The following is a 26,209-nucleotide window of genomic DNA, read 5'->3' as shown; positions in this document are numbered from 1 at the left end:
TTATCTGTGTGTTGTTTATGAAAAGAAATGATAAGAAACAGACGGATGGGTCATCTGGAGACAGCATGTGTGCACGCAAACCACAACAACAACATGGCCGCTCCGCTCAGTTGTTCTGCACCTGCCCTCCAAAACTGCAGAGAGGATAATATCAGACATAATCGAGTGCACATGCCTTGTTTGTTGTGGTCTTATGTCAACCCACAAACAGCATAGTACGTGTCACTTCTGTGACATGAAACTCTTATGTTATTCTATCATCGCAACCATTTAGTGTGATCACAGCTGTATCGTAAAGCCAAACACTATTTCGTTTTTAACCCAAATGGAACTGCAGTAATCAGTGGATGTTCTTGTGAACTTAAACACGTAAATTAGTGCTGTTGACCAATTGCAAAGTGACTTTGAAGTGCTGACCATGCAGAGAACAGGGAAAGTGGCAAACCAAAATGCAGTTGGTTGAATATATTCTTTAGGATTTATAAAAAAAACCCACACTAATTCAAGAGGATATAATGTTTAAGTGAGAACACCAATTCTAAAAATAATACATAAAACATGTGAATTGCACAATAGAATATTAAAACCAAACTCTGCAAAATAAACCAATAAATACTCCAAACAGAATACAACAAAACCAGATTTATAACACAAGCAAAGTGTCAGACAGCATTTTCCTGAATTGACTTCCACTCAGTTTTCATTGTTATTGATGCTGATTTTAAAGGGTTACTTCCAGCTGTTTAGTTTTGCACCTTTATAAAGTCGGGGCACTTACTTGCAAGAGTTGGAACAGCAGATGCTGATATATCCTGACTTTTAGGCCTTGAGTATGAGTCAAGCTTCAAAAACGCTGTATCCTACAATTCCCAAAATGCAACCAATAGAATCTTTTATTAGAACTTCCCCGCCTGTTAAACTCTCTGCCCGCCTTTTGTAACATAGTCTCAAGCCCCAACCCGACCTAACCCCAATGACATCATCATGGTAAGCTCCTCAAGAACCACAAAAGATATTACACAACTATATTTACTGGCTGAGTAAAACTAACCATGACAAGCAAACTTACATTAACGTGTAAGGTCAGCGAAGTGTACATTTTAAAGGAAATATAGCATTTACCCTACACATGTGTAAGGACTTAAATCAATATAGTAATGCCCAAAATTTGAACAGATGTCATAACAACAGGCCCCTAAACCAGTTATAGCCATCTTTATCTCAAGTATCAGACATTATACAGCGTATATGCATATAGACAATACCCCAGATAGGCTCAGAGTAGATGCTTTACTTGGAAACATATCAAAGAAAATAGTTTAACAAAGAAAAATCAATCGCTATCTCCTTAAAACAAACCAGTGCACATGTGTGAGAGTATCTCATCGGCGCTACATCAAACTTTCCTCAAGCATTTGTTGTATATTAAATTGATTAGAGGCAGAAATTAAATCAAACCATACTTAAGTCCTCCTAAATTTGAACACTGAGGGCTTAATTGGAGCAGGGTAACGTAGCCACTGGCTCTAATTCGGGGGTTTCAGCTTTTCCTCAGCACCCTTGGGTCCTTCTCAGCAGACGTCGGGGGGGGGAGGAGGGGCCCAGTGCTAATCGGGTGGGAGATGTCCATTCTCACTCGCACCGAGGTGTCGGAGGGATAGAGTTTCTTTGGTTTCCGAATGTCAGACCTACAGAAGCCAGGGAGCGATGTGAGCGATGCTGCCTGAGAGAGAGCGCTGCCTGTGTTGTTTTTTATTTTCCTATTCCTCAATCCCATCTCACTCTCTAATTCAGGCAGTCACTTGCAGTCACATATTTTTGTTTTTCTCTTTACTCATCCAGTTATCCACATATACACACACACACACACAACCGGCATGGATTCCACTGTTTTCACGCACTCTCGCTTTCTTTCATCGTCTCCCCCTCTTTCCTTCTCTTTCTCGTGCATGCGTATCACATGTAAAAGTAGCTGCAACGCTCCGAGGGGGCTTCTAGGATTACCTGCTGCCTTCCTGCATATATATATACGTCCGAGCACGTTACGATCCAGCATCTGAACGCTCTGCTGTTAGATCGCCGTCGTTAACGTGCTTTCGATTCACACGACCGGTTTGATCGTTTTCAGTTTGCGGCACGAAGCCTTTTGGAGAGTGGAGAGTTTTTTTTTCTCCCCCTTTTCCCTGTTTTGTTCTTTTTTATGCAGCTGTTTGAGGTTTTATGCCCTTCTCTCTATGTCGAGCATAGAGAGAAAACAACAATTTGCTGTTTGGGTTGCTCGTCTGCTCTACATTTGCTTCACTTAAACACACAATGAGAGGGAATGATAGTTATTCTAACCCCGAAATTTGGAATTTGCCTCGGAAAAAATGATTTTAAAAGCAAGTTTGAAATGGCATTAAACATTATTTTTTGACATGCCATGCCAAAGCTTTCAACGGTTTCGAAACGTCTTGACCTCTTCTATCCTCATTTCCCCCCCCCTCCTCTCCTTTAACCGTTCCCTCCCCTTCCCGTTTTTGTTGTCCGCTAAACCTGTCACTTTGATGAGTTGTGTGCAATCATCCCAGGGGCCGTTGGGCTTTCACCAGGGCCTCTGTCCTTCCTGGTACAGTGCGGCCTTTGATGTGGTTCCTTCTTTAGCTCCGTGCAGGCAGACGTCAGACCTGGATGGCTAAACCCAAACCCAGTACCGCATTTTAACGCTACATATCAACTTGATGTTGATCCTGGTGGAGGTGAGAAGCGTTGCGGTGCTGTAGTGCAGTACTGAAATGCCTTTCTGGTGTTGTTTTTAAAGCGAGGCGTCTTTGTCCTGAGCTGACCGGCTGTGTAAAACTTCACAGGCTGCTCCCTCACCGCTGCACCCACAGGGCAGCAGCCGAGCATGTTATAAAGTATGTTTGGGACCTGAAAACACCAGTGAAGAGATGTTTGTTAGAGCCTGCGGTCTGGTGTATTTTTTTTTTTTTTAATAAAAAAAATGGTGCCTCATTAGTGTAGAGACAAATCACACCATATCAAAGACAAAAGGAGATCTAAACCTAATTTTTTGTCAGGCTAAAGAGACGCACAATGCAACAAACTCGACACAACTTATTAGTACCAGGCTATTATTATTAGAGACAACTACAAAGCACTAAATGGCTTAGGCTTCGACCGGCCTGGGGGCCTGCTGTGAACGAGTGCCTCACTACTGCAGATGATTACAGCTTGCTATATGAACTATGTCCTAATCCTGGTGGACAGCTGAAATTAAAGCCAGGTACAGCCCCTCTTGCCTTCCCAGCATTCCCTGTGATAAACCTTCTCCCCTGTTGAGAAGAATCAGTTGTTTGCGAGCAAAATCCATTCCCAGAAGAGTCTCCGGTCCGTAAAGATGAGGTATTTCTCTCAGCAAAGCAGGCACCATTCACTGATGATACTGAAAGATAAAGACGACATACACTTATTAATTTTAATGTGATGTCTGCAAGTTGTACTCAACTAGTGCCCAGCATGAGCTTACGATTTGTGTAGACCAAACTTAGTCCTAAATAAAATCAGGCATTGTGCAGCTGTTTTTCCTGGCTACATGATACCATAAATGAGCTCTTTCATAACTGTTTTATGAAAAGAAAGATGTATTTTTTTGCTGTAATCTACACATCTGATGATATAAAGGGAAATAGAACATACCACACTTTTCTGGCCACATGTATCAGATCACATGACCTGTATGGCTACCTTGACGTTCCAGATGGTTTGTTACACAGAACCATTGGAGTCGACCATGGAAGCCGTTTGGAAAAAGGCAGTCGCTTCCAAAAAATACTTGGCAGGTGATTGGATGAACCATCTGTCAATCACCGTCTATCATCGCCTTACCTTGTGTTGAAGGACTTGAGTGATTTTCTTCAACACTTGCGAGGCAGATGGATTCCTGACACTGATTGGTCCAAAACCATCAGTGGTTCAGACACAAGAGCATAACTTGAAGCCTGACAAGATGGATTCTAGCGTGAACTCGTAATGTCGTGATCTCGCAAATCCAGCTGTCTCCCAACGTAAATGTATGGAGGCAACAAGGTCTTCAGATACTTTACATAAGAAAACACAAAAATGGGTTCATAATATTTGATTGATGCTCTTATCTGTGTTCCTCCATTTAGACAGCAGGCTGGGCATCATTTCTGAAATTGTGCTCTCATGTTAGAGGATCCTGGACTACGGAGGCAGTTGTTTAATCTAAAACGAGAACATAAACTTGAGGGTGTATTGACTTGGACCGCTCCGCCACCGTTGAGGTTTGAACGAAACCACTCAAGTCACTCAGGGCTTTTGTTGCCTTGGGTGGGGAGGTAGAGAGGAAAGACATTATTTTAAAGTAGTTATTAAACTAAACCCAGAAGAACAGCTGACACATTCGAACAGTAATCTATAATTTAAGCAAACTGATGTGTTGAGAACGGCGCGGCCCTATCGAGGAATTATATGATCCAATGTCAGATAATTAAAGGCTGTTCACTGTCTCTGTATGTAGGTTTGTTGAAGGCGTCCTTTGGTTATTCATTTATAAAACTTACCTCATGTAATTAATGTTGCGGTTAAATTCTCTTTACTATTGTTTAATATTTCCTACTTTAGTTTTCTTGATAACTGTCTCAGATTATTCTTTATTGGTTCATTTGAAGTGAACAAACAGGTTTTGTCCAAATTATTCAGGTAAACTAAAATGTTAAACTTGTTGTATTAACCTTAATTTCTAGTGAACATTTCAACGTTTTAATGTAAGTTAGGCTAGTAGGGGATTAAATTTGTGTCATAATAAATGAACAAAATCCCCCAAGAATCAAACCAGAAAGGTTCAATTAAAAGTAGAAAAAAAGTGACCTCAAATGCAAAACTTGTGATAAAACTATACAAGAGTGAAACATTTGATTACAATGTTCTCCTTGTTTCTTTCACTGATCTGGATTTCTCTCCTTTGTGGTCACTTATTCACAGCTGTTCTGCTCCTCAGTGTTTCAATTTCACTGTTGAGCTTTTCAGTTTCAGTGGTCTGGAAGTTACCATCGACCTGTCCCTCCAAAAGTAATTGGCTAGTGAGCAGATTTAGAGGAACCATGGATGGTGAACTCTGCTTTAATGATCATATCAGCAGCATCACTCAAACATTTCCCAGAATCAGACGCTTTCTTTCCCAATCCGACTTGTCATGAGAAGGCTGGATTATTGCAGTTCTCTGTTTATGGGTCTTATAAACAATAACAACCATTACAACTTATCCAGGACTCAGTCGCACGAGTTCTAACCAGGACAAAAAGATCAGACCATAAAACACCAGTCCTCTGGAAACTTTACTGGTTACCTGTTGTTTTCAAATCACAATTCAAAATCCTCATTTTGGTTTACAAAGCACTTGCTGGTCTGGCTCCACAGTACATATCAGACATGCTATCAGTTTATAACCCCGGCAGATCTCTCCGGTCACAAGGTGGAAATCTCCTCCATGAGCCTATAGAGCACTTTCAAAGTCTGGTGAGATGGCTTTCAGTATTATGGAACAGTTCGCCTGCTGGTCCAACACTTTTTTTTCAAAACCAAACTAAATTTTGTTAAATGAACATACGTTTGTTTGTATGTGTGTGTATGCAATCACATTTTTGCCATTTTAATTAATTAATTCTTTATTTTATATTTTATGTAAAGCACTTTGAACTGCTTTTGTATGAGAGGGTGCTATAGAAATTTTAATTATATTGAATTAATGGGGATGCAAATGGGGATGAAAAATTCAACAGCGAAACTGAAAAAAGTGAAAAAAGTTTTGCTTTTGAGGTCTTTTTTTTGATTTATATTTTTTTTATATTCACTTTCAACTTATTCATTTTTTTGTTTGATGCTTGGGGGAGTTTGTTCAATTATAATAACCCAAATTTAATCCCATAGACTAGCAGCAGGCTACAGTTATAAAATAGCCTGTTGTTGTAACATGTTAGCAACCATGCAGGTGAAATAAATCAATAAAACCAACTTGCAGTGCGACATTTGTAAAGAAAATAGTCTCCACTTGTAAATGTCCTAATATCCACCCACATATATTAACAACATAAATACCCTAGTATATATCTTTGAGCATCTTGTTGAGGACTCTCCACTGATACCTTGGTGGTGGCAGTGAGCGGGTTAAAGCGAGACAGTGTTACCGTCCTATCAGTGCTCTACGGTGCAGTCCCTGCCCACCGCCTCCTCCTGCCTCCTCCTGCCTCCTCCACACACACAGCAGAGAGCCGGGGCTTGTGTGTGTGTGGCTGTTTGTCATTCTGGCAGGACGCACTCCCATGAGGAACAGCCCGCTCTCTCTCTCTACGACTTGTTGCTGCCCCTTTTTTTTGTCGGGTTGTATTGTTTGTTTACCTAAAAGCGCTTACGGATATTTGAACTAAAACCGAGGAGTTTTGTTTTTTTCTTCTTTCCTCGGTGGTTTACGAAGCGCCGCGTGTTGCTGTTCCCTACCGGCGATAACAAGCGCAAAGCACCGGGAGAAACAAAACACGGTAGGTAGGATACTACTACTCACTCTGTTGTTGTTTTAGTACAAATCCTCCGGCGGCAGTTTCGAGGCGAGGAAGTCGGTAAGTTTGAGTCGTTGTGTAGCGTTAATGTGTTCAGAAGTAGAAAGAAAATCAAGATTTTGGAAGTTTGTGTGCAGTTTGGGTCCATGCGTCTCCGTTGTTGAGCTTCAATGAGTTTCGCTGGAAGCAGACGGATGTCAAAATGACTTCCAGTTTCTTTTACACCCCCTCTGATGTTCTTACACTCAAACGTAGCGGAATTTTAATTAGGAGGAAAAAAAAGAGGCTACAACTTCTACAAATAATCTCAATGCAGTCACAAAGCCTGTTGACTATAAGCAAAGATTAGCCTATTAATCATATAACTATAAGCTTATCATCCATGTCTTCTACAATAACCCAGTCCTAATAAGTAAGTTGGACAGTTATGATGCATAGTTTACTATTATCAAGGTTTACTTCCGTCCTTAAAAGTCAGCCAAACTAAATCTAAGTGATGTCACCATCCAGTACATCTCTGAATCTGATTGAGGATTAAATTCCTTATCTGTTGTCTTATTTTTTCCATTGTTTTGTCTGCAGCTTGCATGACACGGCTCTAAATATTGAGTGAGAAAGATTTTACTTTACTTTTACTGGGGAAAAAATGTCTATTTATACTGTTTAACAGTCCTATAATAGGCTGCTTTTGTGTGTCACATACATACTGTTAAGAAAAATGCAGGTAAAAGACAACATTTCTTAACTAATTCTTACTTTTCTGATTTAAATGTCATCCTAATGTTGGACATCTGGGTTGATGGAATGATACAAACTGCAGGTCGTTCACCTAATTTACCTCAGCACTGTAGCCTTGAGCCAGCACCGCCAAAATTGGTATGTTAAACAGTCCAGCTGTGAAAAAAAAGCAGCCCGAGGTGGTCAAATATGTCTAAAATCTCTCCTGACAACCAGAAACATGTCAGAAGAGTGTGTGTCGAAAAGCCTCGTCAAGCATATGTGTGTGTGTGTGTGTGTACCTAGCCGGGACGACCCCTGCCTGGTGTTGTTGATGTTATTATTATTAGAAGCAATGTGGTTATTAACCGTCTCATGACTGATTCCTGGTAATTACTGCCTATTAGCTTTAATTAAAGGGATGCAGGAGGCTTTGCCTTGTGTTGCGTCGCTGCCTGTCGCCCAAGGTCTCTCTATCTCTCTCACACCCCATAATCATAAACCTCACATGAAAGACGGCAGAAGAAGCGCTTCGTCATCACCTGCTATATTCCAAACCACCCGCCCTGGGAATGGTTACATATGTCGGGGTTTTTGGTCGACTTTCTCGGTTATTTTAAGGGTGAACGCGCTGAATAATCCTTCTGACCGAGGGCTCGTGTGGTTTTTGTGGAGGACTGAGTGTAGCTTCATCGCCGCTGGCACAAATGAGCCCTTAACTCTGTAGAGTTTACATATGAAATTAGGGGGAAATGACACTTCATTCGTTTGGAAGTCTAGACAGAGTTTGACCTGTTGGATCCTGCGGGGACTGATGGTTTAGGATTCAAGGTCACCTCGTTTCATGCTTCTTTTTCATAAAAATTCAAAGCCAATCAGTACGACAGCACTTTAAGTTAAACGTCGGGATCATTTTTGAACCTGACGTTCTTCCTTAAAGTTGTTCAAACTTAATGAAAGTTAATTTCTGCCTTATGCTAAAGCACAACAATCAAAATCATCTCAGACAAATCAGATGATGAAGCAAAGAAATTAGAAAGTAGGAGGAAATCTTCCTCTACTTTCTCTCACAGCTAACTACTACCAGACGACACTTGATGCTACTAATGCATCTTAATTCAGATATTCCGGCGCCTCTCTCCGATCGACATCACCGGCTCGGCTTCCTTCATAAAAGGATGGAACGGCGGAAGCATTTTTTTTTTTTTTTGAGCCTCGGTTCCAGTTGTTCGTGGTGCAGTTTAGTCCAGCTGTCAGCTTTTATTTAGAAGAGAGACACAAGACCCTGCTTGTGTCCGCACAGACTGCCCTAGATGTCTCACCTGCCTGTCAACGCTCGGCATCGGTACACACACACACACACACACACACACACACAAACACACACACACACACACACACACGCAGAGCTGAGGATAAATTCCTTTAGTCCCAAACAGCAGAAAACACACTTTGTTTGCATATTTACACTATAAAGTAGCACAAATGTTCTTTATATACTCACAATTTCTTTTTTTTTTCATATTTTATTCAAGTTCTCCTGTCTCCATCCAACCTTTTTAAGTTCTTACAGGCTCTTGACAGCTGTGGGAGCCAGACTAATGACTTAATCTGGGTTTCCCTCAGCACTCTGCTATTCTGAGCTCTTCGGGGGCTCAGGAGTTATGCTTCCTTCCCCCCCCCCCCCCACCCACTCCTCACCACCCCCCTTTCTTCTCTCAACCGCGTCCTCTCAGCCACCCCTGACCCGACGGGGCTGTCACGCTCATGTTTCACCGCTCACTCATGTCGAGGTGTCACAGAGCGCATTGGTCACATACGCCGCGCGCCTTCTGCTCGGAGAGTCGGATGATGATGGGGGGGGGGGGAGGGAGCAGGCTAGTGTGATGTATCGCTCGGCGCTCAAGTGCAAGCACATCCATTTTGCGGAGAAATATTTTTCAGGGGTCATGTGGTCGGGAAAAGGAAAACCTGTGTGTGTGTGTCGGTTTCCTGAAAGGTTATAAAATAAGTAGTTAAGAGGTAAAACTGAAGGTGCCTGTATTACATTCAGTATTTTTAGATGATTTATCCTTCCAGGCTTCTTCAGTTTAGGTATGAAGCATGTGAAACATTTCCCACGTCACCACCCTCCAGTTGAGGCTTTATCTTTCGATGGCATCGCAGATAAGTAGAGTCTTGGCTGTCTTCAAACATCTTGAGGGACCAGTTCACAATCGTCCAGATGGAAACTCAAATATGTGACTTTGAAAAGTTCAACATGTCGAAAAGAGAAACGCAGTCGTAGTTTATTACTTATTTAGAACATTAATGGTCTCCCAATGGATTTATATATATATATGGGAATCTGAGTTTTGGGAAATCATTTGATAAAACATACATAGAAAATTAAATATTGGATCGAACCAAAGATGATTGGACTCACCTGTGTCCTTAATTAGAAGAATAAAAACAATAAAAATGAATATTTTTCCTGAATTCATACCTTTTTTCCACTGCATTCCTCTTAAAGTGTCCGTAAAATTTTTTAAAGACCTAAACAAGGCAATGACATCCTTTTTTGTGGCGTAAGAAACCTTCCAGAATCAAATTTACCAGTCTACAGAGCCCATGTGGAAAAGGTGGTTTAAATCTCCCCCCAATTTCCGAAAATATTATCTCGCATCACAGTTTAGACCCATATGGATGTGGTTACATTCAGAAGACAATGAAAGCAGATGGATATCAATGGAAAAACAAGAATTGCAAACAACTCCGCTGAATGTAGTTCCCTTTTTGGGTAATAAAAACAAACTGAGTACAATTACCAAGAACCCAATTATACAAAACACTTTTGTTTCATGCCAGGAGGCCCTATTTCAGTCTTGAATCTAAAGGGGGTCACTCTTTTTTTTAAAAACACTCCACTATATTCCAAATCCCATACCAGACAGCACTCTCAAAGGCTAGGGTGGATAAAGGCATTAAAATAGTTGGGGACTTAAACACAGGAGGTATATCCTCTAGTTTCTAGCATCTGTCTAGAAAATGCAACCTGCCTCAACACAACCTGTTTTAAATACTTGCAAATCAGACACTTGGTCAATGCAAACTCACCTGATAGACGTCCTGGCGTACTAGAGGAGAAGAACACCTTACGTACATCAACCAGAGGTCTAACGTCAGCTATTTACAATGTTCTCAACAATAATTGTCTTGAATATGAAAGACCTCTTGGAAAACTCAAATGGGATCTAAATTGCTCATGTAATGACGCTGACTGGCACACACTTTTGGAGCAAGCTCAAACGTTTTTAATCTCCACTAAGCACAGACTAATTCAATTCAACATCTTGCACAGAACATGCTATACACCTGTTAAGCTAGGTTAGGGTTAGCGGTTAGGGGTTGGGGTGAGGGTGATCTGTTTTTGCTCAAATGATTGCAGAGTTTTGGGAAATATATCACTAAAACTACCTCAGAAAATATATAAAAAAAGAAAAAGAATATTCCACAGGATCTTAAAGTGTGGATCCTGGGAGACTTGAACCCACTGAAAACAAATAACTCTGTCAAACACTTCATTTGACTTGCCAGTACAGCTGGAAAAAAATGCATTTTTAGAAAACTGGAAATCTGACCCTCCCCTTCCTAGCAAAGATACCGGTTCAATGAATTAACATCCTACTGTACTCCAGAGAAGAAGGACTGGGGGAGCCTTCGTAGATGTCTTAACTGGACTCGAATGTGATGGCTGATACTCGGGTTTTGTTTTATTTTCATCTGGACCTGATTTTATTTTACATCCTAACATGCTTCCAAACTGATTTTTTAATACTTTTTTATGATTTTTGTGGTTTAATACTAAGTGCAAAGAACCAAACCAAATACATGGGTTTTGGTGGAGTTGGAGGGGGGATTCAGGGTTTCTGCCAAGGTATTGCAAGTCTGGCAGCCTGCCTGGCCCCAAGCATCAGGGTTTTTTTTGTTTTTTTTAAATTGCATTTTTAAGTGCGTAGGTTGTGTGTTAGCAGTATAGCTGTGAACAGTGCAGTGCGTGTACAGTTTAAGCTATTTGTCAGTGAATAAATGCTACAACTTCCTCAAGACCCAAAACCAAATTCCTGTGTCTTGCTTGCCATCCAGCTCTAATGGGTTAGCCCCCTATTTGAGCCCCCTCCCCCCCAAAACAACTTCTCTGGCAGAAACCCTGTGGCTTGCTTGTCTTTTTATGCTGTCGTTGCTTTTTATGCTATTTTGTTTTAATCAGTGTTGAATGTCACAGAATATCATAAACCATTTTTACCATCTGTGACCCCTCAAACAGTTGTATAGTTGTTTTGGTTATATGCTTTCATCGTGTTACATATTAGTCTATTAGTAATGGTAATAATGATTAGTATCTGCAATTGTAATTATTATCAGAGTAGTTTTTAAAGCTGAAATGTGATCCCAAGTCTTGTGTGTGTAGTGATTGACACTGTTGAATCCTGCTTCTGCTTTTAGAGGCAGAGAGCTGCTGCTTCACTGCTGTATTTGGCCAGAACTTTGAGGCATGTTAGACACTTTAGGCCACATGTCAGTATTTTTTACACACACACACACACACACACACACACACACACACACACACACACACACACACACACATATGCCTTGTAGGTTGATTATTTCATCCTGGCTCATGTCAGGGTTTTCTTTCCACCGTAGGGCTGTAGTTTGGGCTCCGTTCCAACAACACGGCCCACTTCGACCCCGCGTTACCTGCGAAACACAACTCAGCTCCTTTTGAAGTGTGTCAAGCATATCATGGCACAAAGCCACAGACACACTTTTTTTTTTTTCCTCTCTCTCTCCCTGCTATGCTAAAATAGCCCACAGAATCACATTTTCACGTCGCGGTCTCCTGTGAGTATTTTTGTAATTGAAGCCGAAGCATAGGGGCTGAAACTGTAGCATAACGTGAACCTTCTGTTTTTTCTCACTCTGTTGGAACCCTTTTTTTTTTCTAGCCTCCTAATGCAGGAGTATCTCTCGCTTTGTAATCCATACAAACACTGCCAATTCATTCATGCCGGTCTTGTTCATGCTCTGTAAATCGTATTGATCTGAAACGGCCCCTCTATTTAATACGACTGTTGTGACTCCAGAGAGAAGACAGAAAGATTTGTATGCCCCGAATATTTCAGCGGTGATTCAGTTTTAACCGTCAAATAAAACCTCCTCCCTCTTTCTGACTTCATTTTTCTGTATTTCTTTATTTTGCAAGAGTGTCTGCATTGGTTTGCATGTATGTTACAACTTTAAAGTACAGTAAACGTTAGCATAACAAGTTAAAGATTGCAATAAGCTGACAAGACAAGGGGTCAGAAAGGGGTTTTAGCTGCAGCTAACCTCTGCTGAAAGTCACACAGCTGCACAGACTGTTGATGCAGCCTCATTAAAGCTCACATTAAAGTGTCACATTAGTGCCAAGCTGGACACTTCTCATCAAATATTAAATTCAAATGTATGTGTTGACAAATCAAAAGTTGAAAACGCTACTTCTGAGAGGTTAAGAAGGCCACTGTTTTTGTCTCCTCTAATGTCATCAGTGTGTTTCCTACGGTATTTTCGCTGAGTAGTAACAGTTTTCAGCCCTCCTCCGACAGTCTGCGTCCTCCTTTGCCCTCACTTGGCGCCGCTCATTGTGAATGGAAAAAAGCTCTTCTGCTCAATTTCTGAGGAGTAGTTGTTTTGGGTTTCCAAGAGAGTGAACCCTGTTGTATTAGATTGAATCTCAGTTGTTTATTTTTACTAAGATACCAGATGAAACACACACACTCAGCATTCCTTCCATTATTTTCTTTTTTGTCTCAAGCACATCCATTAAGGCACATCCATTAAGATCCTCTGATAAACAAAAGTTCTGTGTCAGTATTCGGTATTGAGGAGCTGTTTGTCCGATCGCTGAATGAATGCTCATTTATTCCCATCGATGCTTCCCTTCCTGAAGACTAACAGACACTAATCTGAAACAATAGCTCACGTGATATCAAAATTGCAATGATGCATTTTGAGAAATATGCTTATATGCAGTTTTTGTTGAGATTTAGATAAGTACAGTAGGTAGCTGTTTCCTTCTGTTTTCAGTCTTTAAGCTAAGAGAAGCTAACTGCCTCTTGGCTGTAGCGTCATATTTAATGAACAGGCAGTTGATAGCGATCTTCTCATCTAACTTCCCCCCAAATTTTGAACTATTCTTTAATATGAAAGTCAGAAAGGTGATGAGTTTGTGCTTTATGGTTCAAAAACTGATTGTAACAAGTCAAATGTTCATTATTGATGGAACCTAATGAAGAAATCCTTCAAAAAAGAATGCTGACAAGATAAATTAAAGTGGAGAAGGAACGGTATCACATTGATTAATAGTAGCATTTAAGCTTTTGTGCTCTTAAAGCCTCCCTCCTTGAGATGTTATTCTAAGTTAAACAGAGCTTAATCTTCCTCCTTCCCTCTGTTCTCTTCTTTCCTCCCAGCGGAGTGACAGTGTCCCTGCCAGGCCCACTGGGAGAGGACCATGGCCCTGAGCGACGCAAGCGGCGACCCTCTGGCCCTCAGCAACGGAGGACACCATCCTCTTAACGCCAGCGGGAACGCCCCTTCGAACACCAGTACGCCGGTCAGCAACGGCCAGGACCCTCTCACAGCTGCCCCTAGCGGCGACTGCCCCCCAGCAGACGGAGACCAAGAGGTCACAGCTAAGGACGCGGCGTCTAAAGCGCAGCAGAGATCGCATGTCGTCCAGAGAGCGAACAGACCCAGCCAAAACGGCGGAGTGGTCAAACAGAACGGCTCCCTGAGGAACCTTCCCCCGTCCTCCTCCTCCTCCTCCGCCGCCGCCTCCTCCTCCTCCTCCTCCTCCCCCGCCGTCACAGACTCCCAAAGGCTGGCCAAACGCCACCTTGCCTCCACCCTCTCCCCGTCATCACCGTCCTCCTCCTCTCCTCTCCAACCCCCGCTGCTCTGCTGCCAGAACTGTCACTTCCACTCTACCCTCTGCTGCCCCTGCGGACAACAGGAGTGCCCGTTCTTCCGGAATCCGGGCACAGGCCCCGGGCCCGGCTCCGTCCCCCATCCCGGGACCCCTCCGTCCTGCCCTTGCTGCCTCTCCGCCTGCACATACTCTAACCCTTATCCCCACGCTCCTCACCCTTCCTCCCCTCTCTGTCTCCATCACCACCCTCACCAGCGCTGGCAGGAGCGCCTCCAGAGTCAGCCGCATGCACCTGTCATCAGGTATGTCTTGGTTTTCCTTAATAGATTAGATATCAGTTTATTCAAAGCATTAGTCAGTAACCGTTCGCCAAATATGGCGTTCTGTGGTTTAGCATTGTGGTCATTGATCATTAATGTTCAAGTAAAGTCCTGCTGAGTGATGGTTGGCGTTATAAAACTTGAGGCATATTTATAAGTATTTGAGTTTTGCATTTGTGTGAACCGAGCATACAAATCTGTTGCATGACTGCATGTTTATTGACCGCAAGCATATCCTTTAGTTTAGGCAACAGAGGGTCTCTCATAGTCCTCCGGTCCCCCCCTATAAGCCTCCTCTTTGTGCCCCCATGCTTAATAACATGTCACATCCATGTTTAGGGATCACGTTAGGCCTGGAATGCAGTCGGAGGCGGGTTACGGCTGTTAGGGTCCGTGATTCATGGGTAATATTTCGGGAGGCTTATTTTACCAGCGGTTTTCCCAAATAGAGGCTTGTCACACAACGTCACCACCGACGGGATACAAAGGGTCACACCAGCATGTCGGAAGAATGACAACAAATGAAAGTTTGCAGCTGACATTGACTTACGTAACACAGTAATGACCCTTTAGCGCTTTGAGGTTGATTTTGGCGTATAAATTAGTAACATGACTTGACTTAATGATTTAACTTAAAGCTATTTGAGGAAGGCTTTTGTACAAATAGGCTTTCCTAGTAAAAATAAAAAAAGAAGGGATGGGTTTTGTGCTTAAAGGCTTAAAGGTAACAATACAAGTTTCCAAAACTGGTCCTAATATGAGACCTGATTCTCTGCTCAGATACTATTACGAGTGTGTTTCCATACCTATCTTTGAGGACCATATGTTTTCCTACCAGATCTTCACCATATGTTTTCCTACCAAAATTCACTGTCTCACTCTAAAAACACCATTCAGTTTGAATGGAAAGTCATCTACGGCAGATGTGGTGCAAAAAGAGAGCACACAGAAAACTGTTTATCACCAGAGATATTGCCACAAACAAGGAAACAAATTACTGTAGTACGGCCAGTTTGATAGTCTATAACTACAGCGAGCCATTAGGTCGTGAAAAGAGCGAAGCTAACGCTCTAAACTTTGTTTTTATTCACACCATAAAAATGTTGGCGTATCCCTTGTATCAGTTGGAAACCACATGTTGTGAAAGGACTGAAATGTCCCCTCAAGCCCAATCATTTTTTTTGTCCACTTTAGCATGTGTGGTGTCTCTACAGTGCAACGATTAGTGGATCTGTTCCCCCTTAACCCTTTATAGTCCTCAAATGAATGGATCTCTCACTTTGACCTGCAAACATGTTAAGCCTGTGTGTACTGTACGTGGAGATCTGAAGCAGATCCATGACACACGGTAGCTCAGGGTTTGACCTATAGTTGACATCGTGGGCAGACGCTGGTGTTTAAGCATCAGTTCAAATAGAAATGTTGGCGCTGTTTGTAGAGTTTAGTGCAATTTTTTAAAAATTATTTATGGCTTGTGTTCGGTTAGACCCTCCTGGCTGTTGGGATTAAAACAGCCAAAACAAAGTTTATCCTCCAGATGAGAGAGAACTGCTGCAAGTTTTTCCTCAAATTAAGTGAAAACCTGCATGCGAGCTCACATATATATATACACACACACACACACACACACACACACACGTGGCGACCATGCCTCCTCCAGTCCCGGCAGAATGTTAGCATTGAACTCATTTGTTGGCAAACTCCTCTCTCTTCCCTCAAGTGATCCATATTTAGTGAGTTGGTTATTTCCCTTTTACTCCAAAAACCACAGACCTTCCACCGCTTTTGAAACTGGAACCATTTAATGCCTTGCATAATCATTTGCATAATCCTATATTTACCATCTCCACAGAGGCGGGGGGGGTGAAAACCTTGCAGATGTAATTATTTACTCATGTCAGCTCCTTTTTTTATGGTAGCAGCTCGACGAGGGGAATCTGATTTGCATGAGACTTTATTTCTTCTTACCTCTCAACATGGAATTTTCCTTACTCGAATTAAGTTTGATCCCCCCCCCCCTTCCTCCCTCCTCCTCTCATAACTTTCATTTTGAAAGGGGGACGTTGTGGGTGGCGTTGAAAGATGAGGTTTGCGTAGCCGCAGCGGGTACATGCACCAGGCCTGGTGCGCACACATTAAACTCTGGGTGGGCAGAAAGAGGCACAACAGGATTGTGTTGCACAGGCATTTAGATGCATTCGACAGCATCTGTGGTTTTTCCTCCTCCCTGCTCTCCATTACTTTCATTTTTTTTTCTTCTCTCACTCTATTAACACTCTCTTTCTTTCTTCATTTCCCTCCCTCCCTCTCCCTCTCTCCCTCTCTCTCTCTCTCTCTCTCTCGCGCTGTCCCCTCCCTCCTCCGTCTCTAGTTCCACATCAGAATGGAGAGCAGATGTGGCGTGGGACGTACGCGTCTCTAATGTTGAACCACTCTCTTATTTACCAAACAGGTCCCTCTTGTTCAGCGATGACAGGTTTGAATTACAGGGGCTGGGTTCACTCCAAGACTGGATCCTCAACCCCCCCCCCCCCTCCCGCCCCCTTTTCCTGTACAGTGGTGTGTTCAGTGTGTGTGTGTGTGTGTGTGTGTGATGGTGAGATTAGAGGTAGGAAACAATATACCTGTCTCAGTTGTGTAGTTTTGCCCTGAACCAAGATGTTAACAAAAAACCCTTCAGACCTCGTCTACCTTTTCACCCCCGTTGAGGTCTGCTAGAGTTTGGCTGCAGTTAAATAGTTAAACACACACACACACACACACACACACACACACACACACACACACACTCGCACACACGGATGTAAAGTTATATTCCTAATACCTCCATAATTTGAGGGTACAGAGTCAGACAAGATGGTGTCAGATATCAGTTTGATCTGCCTTGAGGCTGTGATTAGCCGAGGGATTACACGTATGATCACAGCACACTTTACGTCTCACACTCTCTCTCTCTCTCTCTCACACACATACACACACACACACACACACACACCCCGATAAGTCGTAACATTAGCTCTTTGGGGAGACCTTTTTTTTTTTATGTGTGTTTCACAACAGGGGGGATTTTTTATGCCCCCTGTTCTCAGCTTCACAAAACATTAATCCATTTACCAAGATTAGTCCATACTTTTGTTTCCTAATACTTCTATTTCGAGCATGATCAAAAAGCCTTCGGAGTCTTTATCCCTCATATGAAACAAACCAAAACGCCGGAACAGGGGGGGGGGGGGGGGCAACAAGGTGCAACTCAGCAGTTCTGTAGAGCGGCTAAAAAAAACCCAGCAGATTCAGCCATCCGTCGTTTATCTGTCTCGGCGAGTCTGTTAAAAACATCAGGAGCACGTCTGCGATCGTGCTGTAAGATTATCTCTCACAGCCGTTTTTATGTGTATTATTTAAGATCGGACGGAAACGGCGTGTCCTTGGGATGTCAGCTGTTTGGCCCGGGTCAGCGCCGTGTGTGCCAGCAGGTTTTTAAAGGCTTCAGGTGAAAGCCTTTAAGCCACAGCACCGGGAGGAAACGGCTGGACCCCGTTTCTCTACTACTGTGGCTGTTGGTTTACCAGTGAATATCTGTAAAATTTGATCGTATGACCTACATCTGGGCAGGTGTGTTAAAAAGCCGGGGGTGGATGGTGAGATAACAGAAGTTATTGTTAAATTCTGGTACCCAACACCGGCCCATAAACATGAAAATAAGTTGTTTTTTTTTTTAGTCTATGCTTGGAAGTTTCAACTTTTTTTGGAAGACAGCCAGTCACAACCAAATCCCCGAGCATGCAATCCAGAAGTGTTAATCTGGAGTTAAGTATGCACACTTAGACCACGGCTACAGTTTCAAGACTTTACTCCGTGGCTTCAAGTGGACACTTATGGCGGACGCGGTCCACAATGTGAACCGTGTAAGGAGAGAGAATAAACTAAAGGCAGATTATGTGTAGCTTCAGGGCACAACAAGAGTTACAGCTAACCTGCTTCTACCTGCACCGACGACCCCCCCACCCCCTCCCCGCAACCAAAAGAGATCACTGACACCGAACCATCCGGGGGTCACGTCGAGTATTTAACCCTACCCCCCCCACCCCACCCCCAACCCCCCATGCTCACACTCTGCTCTCCTGGAGCTACATGTTTCAGTCCTCTTCACCAATACCTCTCCTGTTGTTTATGGCAACCGCAAGTTAGGTTTAGATTCATGCCTTGTCAGATAGCAAGAATTCCTGTCTCTCTCTCACACTCCTTTCTGAGGAAAGGTCAGCTTTTATTATCTCGAGCAAGTTTGAATTTTGTAGTATTTGTAGGAGGCAGGTGGTTCGGTTGCTATGACACGCGGGGAAAACTGTATGAAAACATGACAGCTCCGAAGCACGGAGCGGTTTATCTTGTGTAATTTAGCAACTTTTTATCAGTTGGATGGGTTTCTGTGTTTGCAGCGTTGAATCTCCTGACCTTCATGAGCAACACAAGGCCTTCGCTGTTATTTCTTTGCGGGTTTTGCCAAAAAAAACCCTTTTGCTTTATGTCTTCTATTCTTTCTTTTTGTCCTTACCCTTTTTTTTTTTCTCCTCCGTCTCTCTTTCGCTCTCTCCGTCAAGACAGCTGCAAGCCTCGACCGGCAAGTGTTTGTCTGAAAATGATCTGTGCGCTCTGTATTTCAGGGTGTCAGCTTGACAAGGCTTTGCGCATTATCAGAATAACAACTGTTTGCAAGGGCTTTGCGGCGGGGCGTTACTGGCTGCTCTCTCAATCGTCTGGTTCAAATAAGGCCTGCTGGTGCTTTTTTGATGATCTATGTCGCCTCTCTTCTCTCTTTCCACAACAGACCTGTGAGGATGTGGTTCTGCCTTTTTTTTTTTTTTTATATGTACTGGGCTCGCTGAAAAATCTGCATTTTTCTTTTTAAGTTAGTACATTTGAGTCATCAAGTCTTATTTAAGGTTTGGCTAGTGATACAGAGACATTTTCACTTCTTTTAAGTGCAAGTTGAATGATTTTGCAAACGTTTTATACATTTTAAGTGTTTTTTTGGAATAAAGTAAGCAGCAATCTGCCTTATTCTGTTGCGTTTGAAGCTAGAAATTTAAATAAAAGCTTAAAAAATAAGCACTAAATATAAGACTTAATAAATATAAGACAAAATGCATCAACATGGGTCGGTTCCTGACACACTCTCCTCTTAACGGCGAAGCAGTAAAGGGCTCAAGTGCTGCATGTTCTCTAAGACCACAACAAGCCACATGAGACACACTTTGTTTCACCACTAGAAAAAGTCTTCTAAGCGTGTGTGTTTGTATCTGTGTGTGTGCACATGTGAGATCTTTAGGGGCACACAAATTACAGATGCTTCTTATGAACCGATAAACACACAAACATGCAGGCACGGTTAAGGAGGACACTCCATCCCTCAGCTCCCTATCTTTTAAGAAATGCAGCGCACATAAACAAACTCTCGCACTATTTTAAAGCCCCTCAAGCGGTGAAAGTTTGCCTCGTTGAACGGTGTGTTTTCATCTCGTGCATACCTCTCTACGCAGGACAAACAGAAGCAGCTTTTCTTCCCTCTGGGAGGAAGTGTTCATCACCGGCTTTGACAATTAAAAATACTTTCACTCCAACATTTTAGGCAGAGTTTATCCTCAAGAACAAATTGCAATGAGTGACGCAGTAGAATGAAAGAAGAGAGAATTGCAATAAAAACATGAGCTAAGGGTATTTTTTTTTATTCTGTTAAAGTGAAATTAAGATCCTATTAAAGCACAAAAGAAGGATATGAGGTAGTCGGTGGTGTTGGTCTTCTTTTTGTCAAAGAGACACCTCTGCCGGTTGTAAAACGGTGATGATATGTGACCCTGCGGGCCTCTTTTACCTTCACAGTTAATTTGCAAGAAGACAAACTAGCAATCTGGGTCTTTTTAAAAGCCTTGAAGGCTTCCTTTCTTCTGTTGTTTCTAGCTTTTTATACACAGAAAAATATCCACTTAATAGCCCGAGTTACATGTTGTTAACCTCAACTACAATGAGATGATGGCATCTGAAAAGAGTGTCCGTGTATGTACGTGTATGTTTTGTAGCTCCGGGGGGCATGTGTGTGAAGGCTCAGTGATGGATGGGGGAGATTTACTGACATCCTGCATGCCTGATCCTCTGTACTGCAAGAGAACACATGGAGCTACGAGGTTAGCCCGGGATAAACGTGTGACGCAAGTGCACTACAAAACCAAGATATACATGATATGATTTTGCCGGGTTTGTTTTTAAGGAACAGAATGATCATGTGTGATTATAAGTGGTTGCTTTCCCTTCATATATTAAAACTCTATTTGAGATTGATTTCTTCTGGAGAAGGTCAACAAAGACTATCTTTGAGTTTTTGTGCACAAAGGGCCGTTTCCTGTTATTGAGTAATATCAGCTCAACTCACAGTATGAGTTTGGTCTGAGGGACAATGGCAAAAAAGAAGCCGTTATGACAGCAAGACACAGCAATCTCATCAATCTCATGGGCTGCTGTAATGTCATCTACAGGTGCTTTCTTTCCTGGCTGGTCTGCCTTGTTAAACTGAATCTTTATGTATTGGGCCATGTGCCTTTTACTGCATGAGCATTTGGAAAAAGATGTTTGGGTAGTTTGCAAATTTCGAAGTAATTTATGTTAAATACATCAAATAATTAAATAATTAAACATTCAACCTGTGGGAAACGGTTTGTGTCATGATTGTTTTTAATCTCCACCAGTAGTGTGCATTTTACAACAAACATTAAAGGTACCCTGTCGAGTTTTTCCTTTTTTTTTATCATTCAGTTTTTCTCACCAAAACTCATTGTGTGTATCTTTGAGGCTCAATAAACATATTAAATGTGTTTCCTTCCTTTATAAAACATTTGCAAAGCTGCTTTAAAGATATTTTAAATCCTGCATTGTTTACATTCATGTTTGCTAGCTAGCGGTCGTCAATCAGAGGAATAGTGTGGAACTGACAGCAGGGATGTGTAATGTGGTTGATGCATGCTTGAGCTTGTGGTTAAAAACAAAACAATGACACACTCATACAAACATTGCTTCATAGTGCTGTTAGTGGTCAAAAAACCCTACAGGATACCGTTAACCTTGAAGGTTTTTATATGATGAGGAGAGGGGGCCGGCTGTAGCAGCAAACTATTCTTGAGGATGATAACTCTGTCACTGCTACACTTTTTTTTTAGCCTGTTACAAATATTAGCTGATGAAGGTCATGAGATAGAAGCAGAAAACTGAAGGAGGGAGAGTGGAAATAAAGCAGATGACTCAGTGTGACACTTCTGGTTTTTTTTGTCTATGAAGCTTTCCTTCTTTAGATTTTAAACGCCGTTCCCCCTTCCTTTTCCCTTTACTTTATATTCTCAACTGTGTTTTCCTCTTTCACACCTAACTCTCCATTTTCATCTCTCTCTCTGTAACCCCTCAGTCTTACGGTATAGTTCCTGAGTATGAAGCAAAGCCCATAAAGATAGCTATCCCAGATCAAAGGCCCATTCTGTCCCATAAAGCTTGATCAAAGCCTGATGTAAGCACGACGTTGTCATAACTTCTCATAAGCCGGTTGAGCAGCTAGTCTGGCCTCAGCTGGATAATGATGGCTTGCTGCTGCTGGCTGGCTTGCTGGCTAAGATTATCATCGCACTTTTGGAGGGGGATAAACTACTACATGTGTCCAAGCTGCGGCAAAATGTGTTTTGGTTCGTAGCGCTTTATTATCTCTGATCTGTTTGAGGTTTAACGACTAGTGAAATAAACGGTTTATTTACTGGTTGAACCTTCTTGACAGTGATAGTAATTGTTTACCGTTGATGTAATCTCGAAGCTTTATATACAAAACACACTGTATGTCAAAGTGCCGCTCAGCAGACTAAAATAACCCGAGCAGCCCCGCCACATTAAAATCAATTAGCGAGTGCAACAGTCAGTCAGTGAATGACTGGTTTTTAAAGCCGAGTGTGGGGAATCACCAGATGTTTGAGTGTCCAGGTAGTTCAATAAAAGATTTATTTTGCTGTACAAAGACTTTTGCCTTTTATCACCTAAGAAATATTGAGTTAGACACTGCTTTTACACTGGAAGATGCCAAAAAGATGACTCATGCTTTTTTTTTTTTTTTCTCGCCTGGATTTTGTAACACACTTAATTCAGGATTACTGAAGAAAAAAACATTGATAGGCTGTAGCTCATAGAGATTTTTTAACAAGAACCAGGACAAAAAAAGATCACATTACTCCAGTTTTAGCATCATTACACCGTCTGTGTCTCTCAGGATTGATTTTTTTTAAAACTCCCTTACTTGTTTATAAGCCTCTCGATGGTTCAGCACCTTCGTACATTTCTGATTGTTTATCCGAGTACGTTCCAAACCGTCCACTTAGGTCATGTTAGTGCAGCCTCGCTAAATGTTTCCAAAAATGAACTATAAAAAGTGCGGTGAGGCAGCTTTCTGTTTTTATCCACTAAAGGTTTGGAACAAACTCCCACCACAAACTTCTGCAGCAACTTCTGTTGATAGTTTTAAGAAACAGCCCGAGACCTATTTTTATGATCTTACTTTTCTTTTTTTTTTTTAACATCACTGTTTTTAATTTGATACTTCTTTTATACCTATTTTATGCTTTTTTTTATTGTTTTATTTTTATTGCTCTTTTCTATTTATAGAATTGCCTCTCATGACTTCTTTTTAATACCTGTGTCTTTGATTTTTTTCTCCTGTGAAGCACTTTGAGCTGCATTTTATATATGAAAAGTGCTTTATAAATAAAGTTTATTATTATTATATTTCACTAGAATGCAGGTATAGTATATGCAACAGGTTTAATATTTGTCATGACATGATTTTAGTTATTAGAACTTCACATTTTGTTTGCAAAGTATCTAAATGACTGATGTTTGTTCCTAATGGAATATATATAGTATATGCATGTACTGTATGTAATGCATCTGTGTAGATTTTCCCACTTCAAGTTGATGTTTGCTTGAAACTAACAGAACCAGGAAACGACTCCTGTTGAGGAAAAACAGCAAGTTTCTTGTGTACCACTTTTTTTTCTGTGCTTTTATTTCCTCTCCTGCACTTTGTGAACCTTGACTTGGAATTTTCCAGATCCCCCCTCCACCCCCAGCACTCTCCCTTACTAATAGACACACACACATACACACACATACAGTCTCTCTTTGAGAGAGTGGGGAGGACAGGTTTTGACTCAGCCATCATCATTAAGGCTCCTGGCCTAAGGGCCTCAACTGGAGCCAGGTTTCCCAAAATCATCTTGGTCATAGTACCAACTAATATCGTCTTTGTTCCATTTCCTTTGCAGGAGATACAGTTGATCTTTGTTTAAAATTACAATTGATAAATGAGGCTGGAGGAACTGTTAGCTACACCAGGTGTCTGTATATCACAAAGCTGCTCCAAAACCCCAAAACTCTGTGGAAAAAAAATTATACCGAACATCAAAAGCAGGCCTTGAGAAGAAGAAGACCGAATGGTGGCCCAGAACCAGACTGGCTTATTCGATCATATGTCAGCAGAGGATGGAGGACGGGTTGGAGTTTAGTGTTAGAACAGGGACGTGTTTATCATTATTTTGGCTCCGATACGCTGGATTTCAAATGAAACCATGACGTCAAAGTACTGACATTTAATTTAGATGTAGTTTGTATTGGCAGCACAGTTTTACATTCTCTACATAGTGTTTATCACATGTAGACGTCTTCTGCTATTATGTATTAATACACATACCGTCAGTCAGCAGAAACATCAGTAGGTAAATCGTCTCTTTCGTGAGAAGTGACGCCTTTGCCGAGACATGCATTCTTGCTTTTTAATGCAGGGTGAAACTCTTAGTTTACACAAACCTTTTTTTTTTTTTTTTTGTAAAACGATAGCTAAGTGACTCATCTTGTTTTAATAAGGTGTCTCGGCTTGAAAGAGGGGAATTCACTGCGGATGAGACACTTCCAAGTCGCTCTATTGTTGTTGCGGTGCAGGTCTTTGCGTCTGTCACGCTGAAGGATCTTTTGGGGCAGCAGGTCTTCTAGAAAAGGCCGCTGCTCTCTCAGACCACACAAACCCACTTTAAAGTTGTCTCGCTTATAGTCGTGCTCAACCATGCAGTGTAAGGTTGGCAGGTTAAGAAGGTTTTCTGGCATATTCATTCGTCTGGAACGTAGATTACTGCTGGCATTCCCCACCACTTACGGACTGTCTTTTTTCTTTTTGATATAAAGTACTAATCATATAAATGGCTATAGCTAGCACAGGATCCAAAATAATCTAGTTATTTGCACATCTATCAGAAGGTTTCTGCACCAGCTGCTCCACACACTTGCCTGTGCACGGTTTGGGTCTTTGAGCTCAAACTCATAAAGATGAGGTGAGGAACAGCCGTAATAAAGACGTCACACTGACTGACAGCTTGTAACTATTGGCTACGGAGCTGAAATCCAGCCTGTATGTCTGGAATTTGTGCGCGCCTGCATTTCACCTCCCGAGAATTTCGGGGAATGGCAGGTGCAGCCACATTCGCCAGCGGATGCTGTCATCCAAAAAAAAAAAAAAAAAACCATAGACACACATTGATTTTCACTGCAGCAGAACAAAGATAATAATAATAATATAATATAGACAGTAAAATAATTGGTAAAATAGTTGTAGTTGAACAGCTAAAGATGTCGTTAAAGGTGATTCATTTGCTTTGATTTCAATATACCACTATAGACATACATATACATTTTGATATGAAAACATATTTATCCAGTCCTTCCAGGATTTTGCAGTTTTTTTTTTGTTATTGCATCAAAAATCATTGATTTTTGCAGCGATTTTTCTGAAAAATTGTGATAGTTTGCAACGCTTGTGCTCTTTTTGCAGTAAAGTTGCAAACAAAGGAAAATAACGTTTTTAAAGAAACTACCACCAATGAAGAGTCATATGAAATCACTTCCTTCAATAAAAAGCATACTGAATGTCAAAGAAACTATATTTCAGTGTTAATTTTTAAATTTATTTTCTGAACATCAAAGTTATATAAAAAAGAAAATACTCATAAGTTCCATTTATGAGACTTTATTAAAGAAACTTTCACCTGAACAAATAACCTCAGTCAATAACGCCATTAAAATAATGTATTTTATTCAAAAAAATCCATAAAAACGTTTCATTTCCAAAGTGCCCGTTTTTATGTTTGAGGTAGATTACGTCCATCTCTGCTGTCTGAACAACATCAACTTGAATTCTTCTGACTAACTGAATGAAAACCTCATCTGGGAACATTTGTGAATTGTTTTGCTTGGTCTATGACATCATTATTGTCGGCAGGTGAGATTTGTCCATCTTCCACCTGAATGCGCTGCGATGACACAAGTTACCACAACAAAATACATCCACTGGTCCAAATCACAAGCGGTCTGTTGATTTGACCGTTTCATGCAGAAAAGTTGCATTTAGCTACAAATATTGCAGAGATTTCTTGAATTTGTATTAATTAATGCAATCGCAAAATCGCAGTTTCCTTGAGGGATTGTATAGTAGCTTGTGGTTTATGACTTCACATTATGGACATGACATGGCTCAAATTAAATAAAACATTTAAAAAACACATGTGGATACAAGCACAAGTGTAAGAAAACTTCCA

General features: G+C 41.5%; 1 protein-coding gene across 4 annotated transcripts in view; it reads left to right on the top strand.

Moving 5' to 3' along the window:
- Window positions 1-26,209, top strand: part of disp1 (dispatched homolog 1 (Drosophila)) — a 92,409-nt gene that overhangs the window by 52,472 nt on the left and 13,728 nt on the right. For 3 of the 4 annotated variants that reach the window (XM_067571627.1, XM_067571628.1, XM_067571629.1), the window contains exon 4: window positions 13,772-14,531. In XM_067571627.1, the coding sequence (XP_067427728.1) occupies window positions 13,813-14,531 (719 nt within the window). In that variant the 5' untranslated portion in view covers window positions 13,772-13,812. Of the gene's footprint in view, window positions 1-6,237; window positions 6,540-13,771; window positions 14,532-26,209 lie in introns of those variants that run through there. The other variant, XM_067571630.1, reaches the window with a different exon arrangement.

Source organism: Thunnus thynnus, chromosome 18 (assembly GCF_963924715.1).
Source record: "Thunnus thynnus chromosome 18, fThuThy2.1, whole genome shotgun sequence".
Classification (NCBI taxonomy): domain Eukaryota; kingdom Metazoa; phylum Chordata; class Actinopteri; order Scombriformes; family Scombridae; genus Thunnus; species Thunnus thynnus.
Note: the sequence above shows the minus strand (reverse complement) of the source record. Positions and strands in the feature narration are given on the sequence as shown.